A 16,662-nucleotide genomic window follows, 5' to 3' on the forward strand; every position below is an offset into this window, starting at 1 on the left:
GATCTGCATGATCTAATTAAATATAAAAAATACAGTAACATGACAAATAAGATCGGGGTGCGCAAACTACAGCCTGTGAGCCACATGCGGCCCATCAGCCTTTTTTGTCCGGCCCGCCAAATGAGAGTGGTCCAAATATAATGAAGATATTGATAACAGTAAAAACGTTACTACTAATAAAACAAATGCATTTTGGGTGCCAACTTTGTACTACTACTGTAATGATACAATAAAAAAATACTACTACAGAAAAACAACATCATAAATACGACAAAAATATTTCATCAAAAATACTACTATGGAAATATTGAAAAATACAACAAAAATGACTACAGAAATACTACAAATACTTAAAAAATATTTCTACAGAAATATCACAAGAATACCACTACGGTAATACAACAAAAATACTACAATGGAAACACTTAAAATATACTTCTACAGAAATGCTACAAAAATACCACTACATTAATGTTATAATACTAAAATATTACTGGAGAAATATGACAACAGGAACACTACAAAATCACAACTAGTTACATTTAAAAAATACTACTATGGAAATACTACAAAAATACTACAAATATACTACAAAATTTGGGTGGGTGTATCCCTTAATCTCTAGGGTCGTAGGGGCACCATTTCCTGTGGTGTGTCTTGGGCAAGTACAGCCAGGTGTCACCCATCCCTCTCCAGGCAAAGAGGTTTTCTAAGGAAATACTGCAAAAATACTATTAAAGAAATACTACAAAAATATAACTACAACAATATGACAAAAATACAAAATAAATACTACAAAAAATCGACATAAATATTACAAAATACCACTAGAATAGAATAGAATAGAAAAGAATAGAATATACCTTTATTGCCATTGTTACAAAATGGGTACTAAGGAAATACTACAAATATACTACAAATGTAAAACTAATACTACAAAACTACAACTATAAAAATATACAGAATAAAATATCAATCTAAAGTGAAGAAAATAAGTATTTAAACACCCAGCTATTTTGCTATTTCTCCGCCTTAGAAATCATTGAGGGGTCTGATCGTAGGTGCATGTCCACTGTGAGAGAGATAAACTAAAAAGAAAAATCCAGGAATCACAATGCATGATTTTTTTTTAACGATTTATTTGTGTGATAGAGCTGCAAATAAGTATTTGAACACCTGAGAAAATGAATGTTAACATTTGGTAGAGTAGCCCTTGTTTGCTATTACAGAGGTCAAACGTTTCCTGGAGTCTTTCACCAGGTTTGCACACACTACGGAAGTTAAATGTTTAAAGTCAAGGATTTTCAAAGGGTTTCAAGCACCCTCAAAACCCTGCCTCCTGCACTGCTCGTAAACTGGATTTTCCTTTGTATGACGACCAAGATCATTGTTGCAAATAAAACTGGTATACAGAGATTTTCGTGTATAGAGGTGTTCATATAAAAAGGTACCACTGTAATTTATTTTCTTATTGTATGCAGTGGCTAATGGTAGCGACCGAATTAGCATAGCTTTTAACACATCCGACACTTTGGGTGTGTAGCAATGATGGTGTTTAAGTTTAGAGAAGGAAATAAGGATACTCACGGTCACGCTTTCGTAGACGTCGTCGTAGGTGACGGCAGCGGAGGTGGCCCACCTGAGGGGCAGAAACAGAGGAGATATCTTGAGCCCCAGTCCGACCCGACCGTGCCGAAAATGTCACTCATTATGTTCGGGTCGCTCGGGTTTACACTTGGTTAAAATCTGGTTTAAAGACTTAAAAGCAGGGGTGTCCAAACCTTTCAGAAAGCGGGCAAGATCTGGTAAACTGAAAATGTGCAAGGGCCAATTTCAGCCTGGGATTCTTTGAACAGTCTTGAATAAACTCACCCTCTGTGAAAGGTTTGCAGTTTTGACGATCAGCGTCGCAACCTTTTTGCTCACCTTTGTAGCATTTTTATTTGACCCCAGGGTCTCGTGAAAAAAAGCACTGCTGTCCCGTTAAGACAGTTTCCAGTCGTTTCACCTTTTCACAGCGTTTGTTTACAGGAAGCTCTTTGTAGTCGGCATGTTTCGTTTGGAAGTGCCTCTTGATATTATATTCTTCAAAAACAGCCAGAGTCTCTTGGCAATTTCGGTCAAAACGCACATTTTGGTGTGATAAAACTCCGATTTTCATTTGTCCTGGAAACGGCGGCCCACACAATCAACCTTGATTTTTTTAATTAACAGTCGCCATGTCGGAAATCGGGTCGGCTAGAAAATTTTCACAGAAAGCCAAGGGCAAGGTGGCCAAAGGGCTACTGCTTATTGCCTTCATGTGCAAATTTATTTTACACTGCGGTCAACCGTAATGGCGGGTCACTTATTATCAATTTTATGAGAGAGGCCGCGGGCCAGTAAAAATTTGATCTTGGGCCACAAATGGCCCCCGAGCCAGACTTTGGACATGCCTGCTTAGAAGGCTCTAAGTTGTTATCAGAAATCACTTCTCCTCCTCCCGAGTCCTCACAGATAAAATATAGCATTTGGAGTTTGCTTCGGGCTCAGGCCTGCAAATCAAGTTATTTAGTCGGGCTCGGTCTGGGTCAGGCTTATATACCCTCGGGCCTGGGTTGGGACAGGCTGGATTTTTTTAGGCAGAAAATGAATGGCACAATAATCTTGGTAGAATCTTAATTTCGTTGTCATTTGTGCCAAAATTAGGGGGTCAAAAATATCTAGAAACCCTACAAAAAGGATTCTATTCAAAAAAGCTGAAAAAAATATTTCAAACACTAAAAAGATATTTTGCAAAACTATAGGTGTATTTTCTTTAAAAGAGAAAGAAATATTTAAAGGGACAGTGTGTAATATTTAGTGCCTCCTAGTGGTACGAAAATGACTGCCATTCAGTAAAAACATACATTAAAAAACATTGATTTGAATAATAGGCAAAAATACATAAGCTGTCATACTAATGTTAGCGCCGAAAGAAGACTATATTTATTTAATCTTAAAAATAACTAAAAACAATAAACAGGAAGTGCGTGCGTCTCACAGGAAGGAGCGTCTGGCCGCATGTCGGATGTCGGTCAGCGTATCGACGTCCACGTAGTCGTAGTGCAGCTCGTCGGGAAGAGCGCCACAGCCAGTCTCTGCCAGCAGGACCCCCAGCCAGCGGCCCAAATTCTCTGAGGAGCTGGCCTGAGACAAGTAAAACACTGTGATCTTTTGAACAACCTCCGGGGATAATGGATTACATACAACGGTGTTACGTTTTTAGGATACCAAAAAGATATTGTATTCCGTTACGGTTCCAGAAGACCGAATCAAATTGAATTGGCGTGAGCCCGCACTTTCGTGAGGGCAGTGGCGTTGCACTGGTGATGCGTTCAGGAACACTTAGTCAAAATGCTTGTCTTCTGTCAATCGACATTTCGTTCTGTGTACATTGTTACACAGAATGACAATACAAGGAAATTATTATTATTATTATTATTATTATTTTGCAGTTAAATGGTGTTCAAAATCACTGTATTGTTATATGTTGAGAATGTTTTACCAAGCGTAGTCAATCCGAATATTGTCAAGGGGTTTGGGCACAAAACATCTCGGAGTGCTCGTAATGTAAAGTAAAACAGGGCAAATCTTGTTTGCCGTGTGAAAATCACATTTCTATTTTGCTTAGTAAATTATATGACATCAGGGGTGTCAAACACATTTAGACTTGGGGGCAACCTGGTGGGGAAAAGTTAATTAAAGGGAGAGGGAGCGAGGTAGAGAGAAATAGAAAAGGGAGAAAGAAATAAAGAAAGAAAGAGACAGAAAAGGAGAAAGGCTGGGGGAAAGAGAGAGACAGACAGAGAGAGAGAGAGAGAGAGAGAGAGAGAGAGAGAGAGAGAAATAAAGTGACAGAAAGCTAGAGAGAGAGAGAAATAGAATGAGAAAGAAAGGAAAAAAAAGATAAAGAAACAGTGATAAAAATAGCGAAAGACAGAGGGAAAGAGAGAGAGAAAGGGAAAGAGAGAGAGAAAGAAAGCGACAGAAAGCTAGAGAGAAATATAATGAGAAAGAAGGACAAAAAGATAAAGAAAGAAACAGTGATAAAAATAGCAAAAGACAGAGGGAAAGAGAGAGAGAAAGGGAAAGAGAGAGAGAAAGAAAGCGACAGAAAACTAGAGAGAGAGAAATATAATGAGAAAGAAGGACAAAAAGATAAAGAAAGAAACAGTGATAAAAATAGAGAAAGACGAGGGAATGAGAGAGAGAAAAAGAAAGAGAGAGAGAAAGAAAGCGACAAAAGCTAGAGAGAGAGAAATCTAATGAGAAAGAAGGACAAAAAGATAAAGAAAGAAACAGTGATAAAAATAGAGAAAGACAGAGGGGAAAGAGAGAGCGAGACAAAGACAGAGAGAGAGGAAGAGAAAAAGGGAGAGATGGACGGAGAAAATAAATAGGGATAGAAAGAGATACAGATAGAGAGAGAAAAAGAAAAAAGAGTGTTAGACAGAGAAAAGAAATAGAAAGAGGGATAAAGAGAGAGAGAGAAAGTGAGAGAGAGGGAGAGAACAAAGACAGAGAGAGAGAGAGAGACAGAGTGGGAAAGGGAGAAAGAGAAGAAATAGGGAGAGAAAGGATAGAGAAAGAGAGAAGAAAAAGAGACTGAAAGGGAAAGGAGAAAGAGAAGAAATGGGGAGAGAAAAGAGAAAGAAAGAGAAAAGAAATAGAGACTAAGAGGAAGGAAAAGGAGGAGGGAGAAGGAGAAAAGAAATAGAGGAAGAGAACGCGAGATTAAAAGAGATAAAGCGAGAAAGATAAAAAGAAAAAGAGAGAGAGTGAGAAACAGAGAGAAAAAAATACAGCTGCCAGTTGGTTTGTGGGTGGTGCCTAATTTCTTTTTTCTGAAATGTCACTTTTTGGGCATATTCAGTATTTCAACAGTCTTTTATTTTTAAATGTCCCGTTTCAGGCAAATTTGTGATTTCAACAATCTTTTACTTTGAAACGTTCCATTTTGGACAAATTTAGAATTTCAACAATCTTTTATTTTGAAAGGTCCCTCTCCAAGTCAGAATTTGAAAAATAATTTATTCAGAAATGTCACTTACGTGACTAATTTTAAATTGCAAAAATATTTTATTCGGAAATGTCATTTTTGAGGCGATGTCAGAATTCCAAGAATTTTCTATTCTGAAATGTCACTTTTCGGGAAAATTCAGAATTTTTAGTCCGACATGTCACTTTTCAGGCATAAATGCAATTTCAGCAACCCTTTATTCTGAAAATTCATTTCATCAAAATTCTGAATTTCAACCGAATCTTAATTTGAAATGTCACTATTCAGACAAATTAGGAATGCCACCATTTTAATCTTTTTACATGTTACTTTTCAGACAAATTCCAAATTTGAACAATTCGTTTAATATGAAATGTCACTTATTAGACTAATTTAGAATTTCAGCAATCTTTTATTCTGAAATGTCACATTTAGGTCACATTCGAAATTTCAACAATATTTTATTCTGAAATATCACATTTAGGTCACATTCAAAATTTGAACAATCTTTTATTCTGAATATCACATTTACGTCGCATTCGAAATTTCAACAATATTTTATTCTGAAATCTCTTGGGCAAGTTCAAAATGTTTCAATATTTTTTAATACTGAAACGAATTTATCTTTCAATTTTGCTTCACATGGAATTTTGGGGCCTTAGAGATCCTTTACAGACCGTTTTGTGTTTGAATAAGGCATTTTATCTTTTACCAACAATGACTTCAATTTTGAAGCATTATTTTCCAAACGTTTAATTTTGAAATTCATAGGAACATTCTCAGATACTTGCATTTCAAATTAAATAGTGTTTCTTTTTCTATATGGCGTTTGTAGCAAAGGACAATAATGGGATTGCATAAGTGGGCGTTACCTCCAAGGCAGCAAGCTCCGCCCCGCCGCGCAAGATCCGGAAGGAAAATGGCCGCGTGGGGCCCAGGCCCCCGGGGGCCACCGTGGCCCCCCGCAGAGGGACCGCCAGGACCGGGACCCGCTGGTCGCCCGGGTCCCTCCGCAGATGGAGACTCCCCTCTCGCACCGTGCACCACAATTCCTTCCAGGCTCCGCCCATGCAGACGCTCAGGTAACCTGGCAAAGGGGGCGGGGCTTGTTAGAAATTAGGTGACCTGAGGGCAGGGGTGTCAAACTCATTTGAGCTCGGGGGCCACACGGTAGAAAAATATTCTCACGGGGGCTAGACTAGTAGATGACAAATAAAGAAAGAGAGAGAGAAAAAAAAGAGGGGAAGAAATAAAAAGATAAAAAAGAGTGAGCGTAAGAGAGAAAAAAGAAAGGTGGAGGAGGAGAGGGATAGAGAGAGATGAAAAAGAGAAAGAGAGAGAAAAAGAAACAGAAAAGATAGAGAGAAAAAGATAGTTATTGCTCTCTTTGATTGGGAGAGAAAGAGAAAGATGAGAAAGAGAAAGAAAACAATAGAGAGAAAAAGAGAGAAAAGAAAGAGAGAGACAGAGAAAGAAAAAGAGAGAAAAAGAAAATACAAGTAAGAGGCTTGAAGCATAAAAATAATTCAAAGAAAATGAGAAAAAGGAGGGAAAAAACGGGAACAAAAAGAAAAAGAGGAAAAATGATAGAAAAAAAAGCTTAGGAAAAAAGAAGAATAACGAAAATAATTTTTGGTTGATGTTACAAATCTTTATTTCTGAGAGAGAGAGAGAGTGAGATGGAAAGAAGAATAAAACGAGACAGTGACATATAGGGAAAAAAGAAAGAGAGAGAGAGAGAGAAAAAGAGGACAGATATGAACAAAAAGACATTGAGCGGGAGAGAGAGAGAGAGAGAGAAATGGAGAAGAGAGAGAGAAATAGAAAAGAGTGAGAAAGGGAGCAAAAAAGAAAGAGAGAAGAGAGTCAGAAAGGGAGAGAAAGAAAAATGAAAGTGAGAAAAGGAGAGAAAGAAAGAGACAAGGAAGAGAGAGAGAGAGAGAGAGAGAGAGAGAGAGAAAGAAAGAGTAAGAGAGAGAGAAAAGAAAGAGAGAGAAAGGGACCAAAAAAGAGAGAGTGAGAGAGAGTAAGAGAGAAAAAAGAAAGAGTGCAAAAGACCTCAAACAGAAATATTTAAAAATGCCGCCCGTTTTGCTATCAAGCTTCTTTCGGGCCGGCGAACCACATGTTTGAAACGGTCGGTTTAAGGCATGAAAAGGGGCGTGGTACCGCAGCCGGGGTTGCCGTGGCGACCGGGGGAGACGGGCGGCCTCCGTTTGGAGAAGGTGATGATTTGGTGGATGGTCTTTCCGGCCGCTCGACTCATGGAGCCCGTCAAGTCCGACAGGGCGCCGCCGCGCTTGGATTTGCCTGCGTGCAAAAAAATGACATCCATCAATCGACCAAACACATTCTCCGTTATCTTACTTTCATGTTTTGTTCTGTTAGAGTTTGTTGTAATTGGAACATTTTGCAAGTCAGGGGGTCTCAAACTCAATTAAAGCTAGGATTTGGGTGAGGTTGGGCCAAATGGGGTTTTGGCCACAAAAAAAATCCGCTTTTCATAAAGGGACAGTGTTACATATTTGTCCACTAGATGTCGCTGTCTTTTGGAGTGCAACCAAAAATTATTTTCATTTTTCTTCTTTTGTTTCTTTTTTCTCAAGGCTTTTTCTTCTTTTTTCTAACATTTTTCCTCTTTTTCTCATTTTTTCCCCCCTTTTCCTTCCTTTTTCTAATTTTCCTTGAATTCTTTTGATTCTTCTAGCCTCTTACTTATATTTTCTTCTTTTAATTATTGTTTTTTCTTTTTTCTATCTTTTTGCCTCCGATTCATTTTTTCTCTTCTGTCGTATCATTTTTCAATTTTGTCTCTTTTTAGCTTTATTTGTCAGTAATTTTGTGCATGATGTTACAGATCAAAAAACTTCTCCTTCAAGGGAGGGGACTACTCCTTTTTGTGTGTGTACAGTAATCCCTCGTTTTTTTTTTTTTGCAGGGGTTAGTTTCTCCCCTTCTTTATGCTTTACACCAACCATATTGAATGGATGCACGAGATATTGAACAATGAAAATGTCAAAGTTCTTAACGCGCTGGAGATACAGTATACACAAACACAGACACACAAACTAAGAAGAGGAAGCGGATTTCTTCTTCGGGGTGGATGCTGGGTGACCTCTTACAGCGTTACAGTAATATCCTCTACTCGGAAAAAGGTCCGCACAATACAAAATCTAACTTACAGCAATGTCGGGATATTTTTCGACATCAAGAAAAAAATGTTTGTATTTACCGTTTTACGTCGAATGGTCGTTAATAGAGGAAAGTCTGTACTCCAATTGTTATGCATGGTGATTTGTGTTAAATATTTTTGGATATCATCCCATAATATGAAAGTCAGCAAGAATTTTCGAAGACTGAATAATACATTGGACTCCTTTCCGATTCCTATTTGTGACTTGTTGATGTCATCAGGACACAATAGCAGGAAGCAGGGCAGGAAGGATGTCCTATCTCCTCTTGTTTCCTTGCAAACAATGTGAGACTCACACAAAAAGCCGGCACAGTAGTTTGTGTTTGTTTGTTTTTCTTACAACTGCAATTCTGTTTTCTTATTTGTAGATCTCTAATTGTTATTTTGTAACGTCCACATGATGACGACAAAATAGACAAAGTTGATTCGCGGTAGTGTGATAAAGCAGCAAGATCATATTCAAAACTAGACAATTCCCGCGGCAATTGTAAGAGTTGTGATTGATCTGGAAGATGATCCCGTCATGTATATATAACCCCGGTTGTTAGCATTATGAGTTAGCTTAAAATGTTTAACCCAGAGTGATGTTTCTGTCATTTTTTTACTTGGTTCTGTGGGGGGACTCCGCCCACCCACACCCCCCCGGTACTGGCAAGTTCATTTCGGATGGACCCATAATCGTTAACAACAAGGATATGCCTTGTGGAGGTCCAAAATTCACATTCATGGTAAAAACATAGTAATAACACTGTTATTACACTTTAAAAACTTTTAAAATATACATGTTCAAATAGAATGGGCCGTTCGATTTGAGTTGGCCCATACGGAATCCATTAAGCCCATTCATTTTGCTAATTCGTTAGCATGTGGCCATTAGCATCACTTTTTAGCATGTATCTGTTAGCATAACTCATTAACACGAGGCCATTAGAATAATTTATAAATATGAACTCGTTAAAATATAGCCATTACCAAAATTTTTAAGCATGAAACAGTTAGCATTTAGCCGTTAGCATCACTTTTTAGCATGTATCCATTAGCATAACTCATCAACATGAGGCCATTAGCATAAATTGTAAATATGAATTCGTCAAAATATAGCCATTACCAAAAAATTTTAGCATGAAAACGTTAGCATTTAGCCCTTAGCATCACTTTTTAGCATGCAACTGTTAGCATAACCCATTAACATGAAGCAATTAGCATACTATATAAATATGAAGTCGTTAAAATATAGCCATTACCAAAAATGTTTACTATGAAGAAGTTAGCATTGCCGACAGTGTTTACAGCTAGTATGGCTATGCCAGCCCAACACTTTGATATTGGCGCACATAGCTGTTAGCATCCTATCGCTAGCATCCACTCTTTGGAATTCACAATTTACCCATGTTAAAAATAATGTGGGGTTGGGCCCCCTCAAGCCACCCTGGACAGTCCCTGGTTCCTATGACTACCCTTGGGAAAAGCCCATTATATTGAATGGGCCCATGTATTCCGGATGGGAGACTCTCAAAATACATTAGAGCGGATGGGGACTTTTTTTCGTCTCCGTGACTCGTAACGCTGTCAAAAGTCAACCCACAAGAGTCCCGGTCGGGCCGGAATTTTTGGTACATCAATCGTTGGGTTACTCCAAAAGCTCTGGGAGGAGATACCCGTTAAATTTCGGCGGAAGAAGATAGATATAATAATAATAATAATAAAAAGATCTCGGGGGATTATATTAGTTGTGCCTGCTTCGCAGCACTTGGCAATGTAGTTGTGCCTTGCTGAAGCAATCACAACTAATTATAGTTTGACAGTAAAGGAGTTATTTGTAAAACAAGTACAGTACTTTTACTTGTTAAACCAGGATTCATAAGCTTAAGGGCCTGATGTATAAATGTCATTGAATGGTATGTAAAATACAGTTGCATTCAAAAAAACTTCCTACACATATATGTTACTTTATTTATCAATTCTACCTGTTGGCATTCAGGCGGAAACATTGGTATGTAGTGACGCTGAGAAGTAACTTTGAGGGTACAAGACGCTCCCCTACCTACGAACATTCGTTTTACGAAAAACGGTAGATGCGAACATTTTTTGGGGGATGTTGAAAAATATCCGGACAATGCGTTAGATTTAGTATTGTGCACCTTTTTCAGAGTACAGGACAATACTGTATTGCTTCTTTCCGCCGCATGGCGCGGTGAGAGGTCACCCGGCATCCACACAGAAGAAGAAATCCGGCTTCCTCTTCCTAGTTCGGGTGTAAACATATTATACTGTATCACCAGCGCGCTAAGAACTTTGACGTTTTTATTGTTTAATATCTTGTGCGTCCATTCAATATGGTTGGTGTAAAGGCTAAAGAAGAGGCGAGCTGTTTTTTTTTTTTTTAGATGAAAGTGGAATAAGAAAGCTTAATGCGGTTGAGAAAATGGTCAGATCGCTTTTTAGCACGGAGTAAATAGCCTAACGCTTGAAGCCCATCTTCCAAAAGTACCATATTTTCCGCACTATAAGGCGCACCTAAAAGCCTTTATTTTTTTCAAAAGCTGACCATGCGCCTTATAATACAGTGCGCCTTATATATGGATCAATATTAAGTCGCAAAGTCTTGCAACTAAAGCAAGCAGCTGCCGACTAGATTTTCCCCCGGAGGCGAAGTCGTCCGCGGTGTATGCTGGGATTTATATACCGGCGTTTCATTTCCTCACCAATGTGTCAGTCATCATTTGAATCAGTCACTATTGGCTAAAGTTATTCGGAGGTAAAGGGGGCGGATCCTTTTTATCATTTACAGGCTCGCATTGGCTAAAGGGGCGAAACAAAGCCTGCAATTGGCCGAAAAAGATGAACGTGAATCACACGTTGGTTAGGTTGCACTACGGCATAGAGAAAACATGTTTTACTATTCTGTATTTGTAAATATTTTACTCTCCTGGATTTACTACACTCACGGTATTAAGACAATCGTTACGTGAAGGCTGCAAGAGAACTTAGGTGAGCTATGCGGATTTATATTTTCCCGGTATCTTGTTTTAGAACGATCTTGATGTTTCTGTGATGAGTCTATTTTTAAACTAAATTCAATTCAAAGTGTTTAATGCCATATGCACAGTAAAGAACCCCGTTTCCCTGCACAATAAAATTCTTACTTTGCTGTCCACACAGTTGCCAGCAAAAAATAAAATGGAAACTAAGAAATGTTTGTTTGGTGACATCGTACGGACACCGCACCCGCACGTGTCTACGTCACGTATTTGCTTCTTTGCAAGCTTTGGGAATGTTAAGGGGGTAATAAGTTTGACTGAACTATCTGACTGTTTTGTCGACGTTCCCATTGTAGCGCCTTATGATCCGGTGCGCCTTATGTATGGAAAATATAGGACCAAAAACTATTTTTGGGGGGTGCGCCCTATAACCCGGTGCGCCTTATAGTGCGGAAAATACGGTAAGTTAAACTTACCTTTATTTATCTTCATACAGCATATGATTTTATTAAATGTTTATTTTTTAGTACAAAACAGTACAGGTTACTTATACAAGCCTTAAACATACTTATATAAACCTTAAACATACAAAATATGGCACTGAAGCAACTTAGCAACAAATTCAACTTAGGAACGATCGTCCGGAACCTCGTTCATAAGTAGGGGAGCGTCTGTGTTGTAGTCAATGGGCTTTGTTGAGAAATGACATTTTTCGTCAAGGCACTTTTTTCAACCAATATTTTTAGACTCTCCAACTTTTTAAGCATTAAAGTGTGTTAAGCAAATGCTTGACCCTGTAAATTTGGTTTGTTCTTTGGTTTCAATTTATAATTTTAAGAGAGAGTATTTAAAAAGTAAATATATAAGGGTTTCTACTTTGCTGGTTTTGACTATCACGGGAACTTTTTGGAACGCAAACCCTGCAAAAAAACAACAACAAATGAGTAACCCCCTCCCTCGAAGGAGAAGTTTTTGATTTTTTTGATACAAAAGGTTTTCCATCCAAGTCCCGAATTATTGCGGCGGAGATTTGTGAAAAAAGACGATGCTTGAATCAGGGTTCGTACACTTTCTTCATGGTCAAATCGGAGCACTTTTCAAGCACTTTCAAGGCTTATTTTCCATTTTATTTAGTACCATTTATAGAGAAAATCTGGTGCAAGCCACAAATATATCTGCGATTTACACGTGCAATTTTTAATCTTAGGTGTGCATTTATCAAGAAATATGAATTCGAGATCTCAAGTAGATCACAAATAATTTTGTTTTTGAGAAAAATCTCTCCCCATGTAGGTGTTGGGTAAAAATGGCAGTATTATGTAGCTTGCATTTTAAGTTGCAGGAAATATTTCCCATTAAAATTCACCTCAGGGAATGGCTACTTTCATTTTTTGCATAGCCTATAATAAATGTCCATTAGTGATACATAATTCTTGCACTCATACACCTTTCATTGTGCCCTGTTAGGTTGCACTTATCCTCCTGGGCTGTACCTGTAGGGGGCGATGACGCTTCATAAGACAATGCAGCACAAATTAATACCAAGAGAATTGGAATTGCTAAATTTTCTGAATCACTTTTAAGCATACGTGTTGTGAAACACTGCAACAATTTCAAGCAATGGCAAAACGTCACCCAAAATTTAACCTTTTCTCAATCCTTGAAAACACAGTATTAAAAATCAAGCATTTTCAAGGATTACGAGTAAGAACCCTGTTGAACGTGAAGCAGCTTACCGAGCGCATCCCCGCCGTCCCGATTGGGTCCTGATCCTGCAGCTAGCTGGCAATCGGCAGCATTCCCGCTATCTGAGTCGGAAGCCGTCTGAGGAAGAAAGGAAGGTTTTTTGGGGGGGGATGCCGCCTTTCCCGAACTGCTGACCTTTCCAGAAGCCTTGCGGGAGGTGGATCGGAGCACCAGTACCACAAGGCTCTCGACATAGTCCCATGATGAGCAAGACGTACCTTGTCGAGCTCTATCTTCCTTGAGACGATGGGAGATGTCGAAGATTTAAGGTTGTTGCCACAATTGCTGCCGACATCTTGTATCACCTGCAAATAGGGGAAAAAATAGTGAAAAGAAAATGTAGTAGTAACAATACAGAAATCTCTCGTTTTTGCGGGGGTTACGTTAAAAAAAAAAAAAAATCTGCGGCTTCGTGGCACTGTGCGGTTCAGGCAGGTTGCAGCTGCCTTACCCATCTTATTACCATGGGGCGCAGTTTTAAAGGTACTATTTCAATTACTGTACCGATATAAAAAAATCTAATCAATTAAAGTAGTTCTCCTAAACAAGTCAGGTCATGTTGGCAGAAACTTCCCACAATTGTATCTCAAAGGAATCCACGTGTGGCAACAGACTAATCACAGACAATAAATGACACAAATTGGGCATAATAAGTAATGCATTTGTAAAACATTTGTAAAGGATTTTTTTTGTTATTTGTACCCAAATAAAATAAAAACATTTGAATCCTTTGAACATGACTTTGTTAGTTTTGATTGTAAGAGGGGCAATGAAGTCAGGTACTGATTGGGCAGTGTTCTCGTTGTGAAAAATAGACAAATGAGAGCGCAGGACTCAAAAACCTTTAGTGTATATTTATAACGGTTAATATTTCAAGATTATGTTGTCTTTCAATAAGTTCATGTTCAGTTCCAGTCGCATGATAATCCTGTCAAAGCCAAGTCGTTTTTTTGCTTTGTTTTTCATTTTAAACTGTTATTACCGTATTTTCCGCACTATAAGGCGCACCTAAAAGCCTTTATTTTTTTCAAAAGCTGACCATGCGCCTTATAATACAGTGCGCCTTATTTTTGGATCAATATTAAGTCGCAAAGTCTTCCAACTAACTTGCAGCCGCCGACTCGGCGGAGGTCACTCTCGGACCGCGCGACGGAGCGAGTTCGGCGGACGCGGCCTCAGCCTAATAAGGATAAGCAGCGCAGATAATGAGATGAGATGAGATTTTTTTTTTCTTTGAAGGGGCGTCACTACTTCGCAGATTTTCACTTTTTGCAGGTGGTTTTGTTCCCCATTAACCGGGTCTAAAGAAAATAATTTAAAAACAAATAATAATAATATATATTTTATTTTTTTTAAGCTGGCCGCTACATCGCGGATTTTCACTTATCGCGGGTGGTTTTGGTCCCCATTAACCGCGATAACCGAGGTCTTACTGTAATTGTCTTTTTTCTCTCTCTCTCTCTCTCTCTCTCTCTCTCTCTCTCTCTCTCTCTCTCTCTCTCTCTCTCTCTCTCTCTCTCTCTCTCTCTCTTTCTTTTCCACCCCTTTTCTCCCACTCTGTCTCTGTCTCTTTCTGTGTCTCTCTTTTTCTCTTCCTTTGTTGCTCTTTGTCTCTTTCTCTCTCTGTGTCTTTTAACCTCTTTTGCTCTAACTTCCTTTTTTCCTTTTCTCTCTTTTCTCTTTCTCTCTTAATACCCTTCGCGCTTTATTTTCTCTTTTCTCTCCTTCTGTCTATTTCTCTTTGGATTTCTTTCTTCCTCTCCCTTCCTTTTCACACTCTCTCACGACTTTTTATCTTTTGTTTCTCATGCTCTCTCCCTCTCTTTTTTTCTTTCTTTGTCCTGCCCTCTCTCCTTTTCCCTCCCTCTTTCTCTTATTTCTTTATCTCTCTTTTTCTTTCTCTTTAATCTACTAGTCCGGCCCCCGACAGAATGTTTGTTCTATCGTGTGGCCCTCGAGTTAAAATGAGTTTGACACCCCTGATCTAAATGGTGCCAGTTTAAGTTCTCAACTTCTCAATTTTGTCTTTGTTTTATTTTCTTATTACTCTTTGTATTCTATACAAGCTTCTTCAGTAGATGATTTGTCAAAGAAAAGTCCATAAGAGTGTGTGTGTGTCTTGATTAAAGTAACTGACTGGTAGCCAATGAGAAATCAGAACACCAAGCAGGGCTCATACCGTGATCCAGCGCTGGGCCTGCTCTGGGCTCTGCACGGCCAGAACTAGAACCTCGCCAGCCGGCGTGGAAAAACGTAGCTCGTGTCTTCGCTTTCGGCGAGCGTCCTTCTTGACATACACCACGCTGCAATGGCGGAGGTCCAGTTCCGTGTGGGGGGTGCTCTCCTTCATGCTTTTGTAGCACTGGGGAAACAAAGGGTCATGGGAATTGGAATTCTCCATTGGGATCTACCAACTGGAGCGTCCCACCGCACCTGCAGTTTATCGTCTCGCACCACAACCAGCTGTTTGGCCCACTGGCCGAAACGTTTTTTACGTGGCAGGAAGGCGCAGATGCGGCAGTCGCCCAACGGGGCCTCCATGGCTCCGCTAGGGGCCCGCTGCGCTTTGGCCCCCTCGTCCTCCTCGTAGGACTCGTAGGAGCTGCTCAGCCCATCCGAGTCGTTGTCTGAGGGTGTGCAAAAGACGGTTTTTGAATAGAACTGCAACGATTAGTCGACATAGTGGACAAAATTCGGTTTCGCTTAACTAATTTTTGCTACTTTTAGAAACGCAACCCCGTAAAAAATTGTGTGTTGAAACAAAGAATTCCATTGTCAACTACTATAGTTTTTCCAAAAGAGTGGGGCACCTTTGAAGAATTAAAAAATAAATATTTCTGACTATAAAGCGCACGTGGTAGGAAAACCGTCTTACGGCCGGACTAGTTGATTACAAAGAAAGAAAGAAAAAGAGAGAGAGAGAGATAAAGAGAGAGGGGCCCGAGGGAGAGAGAAAGAGTGAGAGAAAAAAAGAAGGGAGAGAAAGAAAACGTGGTAAAAAACAGAGTGTGAGAACGAAAAAAGAAAGGTAGAGGAAGAGAAAGAGATAAAAAAGAGAAAAATAGGAAAGAGAGAGAAAAACAATAGAGAAAAAAATACAGAAAAGAAAGAGAGAGAAAGGTAGAGAGAAAAGAAGATAAAAAGAGAAATGAGAGAGAAGAAAGGAGAGATAAAGAGCAAGACAGTAGAGAAAAAGAGACAGAAAAAAGATAGAGAGAAGAGATCTCTCCATCTCTTCTCATTTTTCTTTTGACAGCGAGAGAGACCAACTCAAAATACTTGACCACCAGTGATGTAGATAACAAATGAAAAGGCATTGAGTTTTATTTCATCACCACACTATCGTTAGTCATGGTACCAAAGACTAATGATAATTGTGTTGTGCAAACTCGTTACGTGACTAAAAATAGTCTCATCTCATCTCATCTCATCTAATCTCATCTGTTGCACCGCTTATCCTCAGTAGGGTCGCGGGGACTAAAAATAGTGTGATGATTAAATCAAATCTACTGTCATCTATGTACGTATGTCAACTGTTAAAATAGTAGTTAGTACTTCCGAATGCTCAGATTTCTAACAGGGGCCCGAAAGACGGACTCACAGGAGTTTTGGGGGGGCCCGTCCATCCTGGTGACTGGGTAATTTTCGTCTGCGTCTTCGTAATAGGCGTCCTCTTCCCAGTTCCTGCGCGCTGCCGAACAAAGATTCAGAGAGCGGATTCA

At 39.2% G+C, this 16,662-nt stretch overlaps 1 protein-coding gene across 1 annotated transcript in view; it reads right to left on the minus strand.

Annotated features, from left to right (window-relative positions):
• The window catches only part of LOC148349409 (actin filament-associated protein 1-like 1), a 42,997-nt gene that overhangs the window by 8,009 nt on the left and 18,326 nt on the right, over positions 1–16,662 (minus strand). Inside the window, exons 6-14 of the mRNA XM_088321747.1 lie at positions 16,542–16,631; positions 15,374–15,567; positions 15,120–15,302; positions 13,159–13,245; positions 12,931–13,018; positions 7,190–7,330; positions 5,893–6,107; positions 3,023–3,168; positions 1,588–1,639 (exon numbers count right to left, since the gene is read on the minus strand). Coding sequence (XP_088177873.1) covers positions 1,588–1,639; positions 3,023–3,168; positions 5,893–6,107; positions 7,190–7,330; positions 12,931–13,018; positions 13,159–13,245; positions 15,120–15,302; positions 15,374–15,567; positions 16,542–16,631 — 1,196 coding nt within the window. The remainder of the gene's footprint in view (positions 1–1,587; positions 1,640–3,022; positions 3,169–5,892; positions 6,108–7,189; positions 7,331–12,930; positions 13,019–13,158; positions 13,246–15,119; positions 15,303–15,373; positions 15,568–16,541; positions 16,632–16,662) is intronic.

This window comes from Urocampus carinirostris, chromosome 17 (assembly GCF_059441175.1).
Source record: "Urocampus carinirostris isolate Australia breed hairy pipefish chromosome 17, RoL_Ucar_1.0, whole genome shotgun sequence".
Lineage (NCBI taxonomy): Eukaryota > Metazoa > Chordata > Actinopteri > Syngnathiformes > Syngnathidae > Urocampus > Urocampus carinirostris.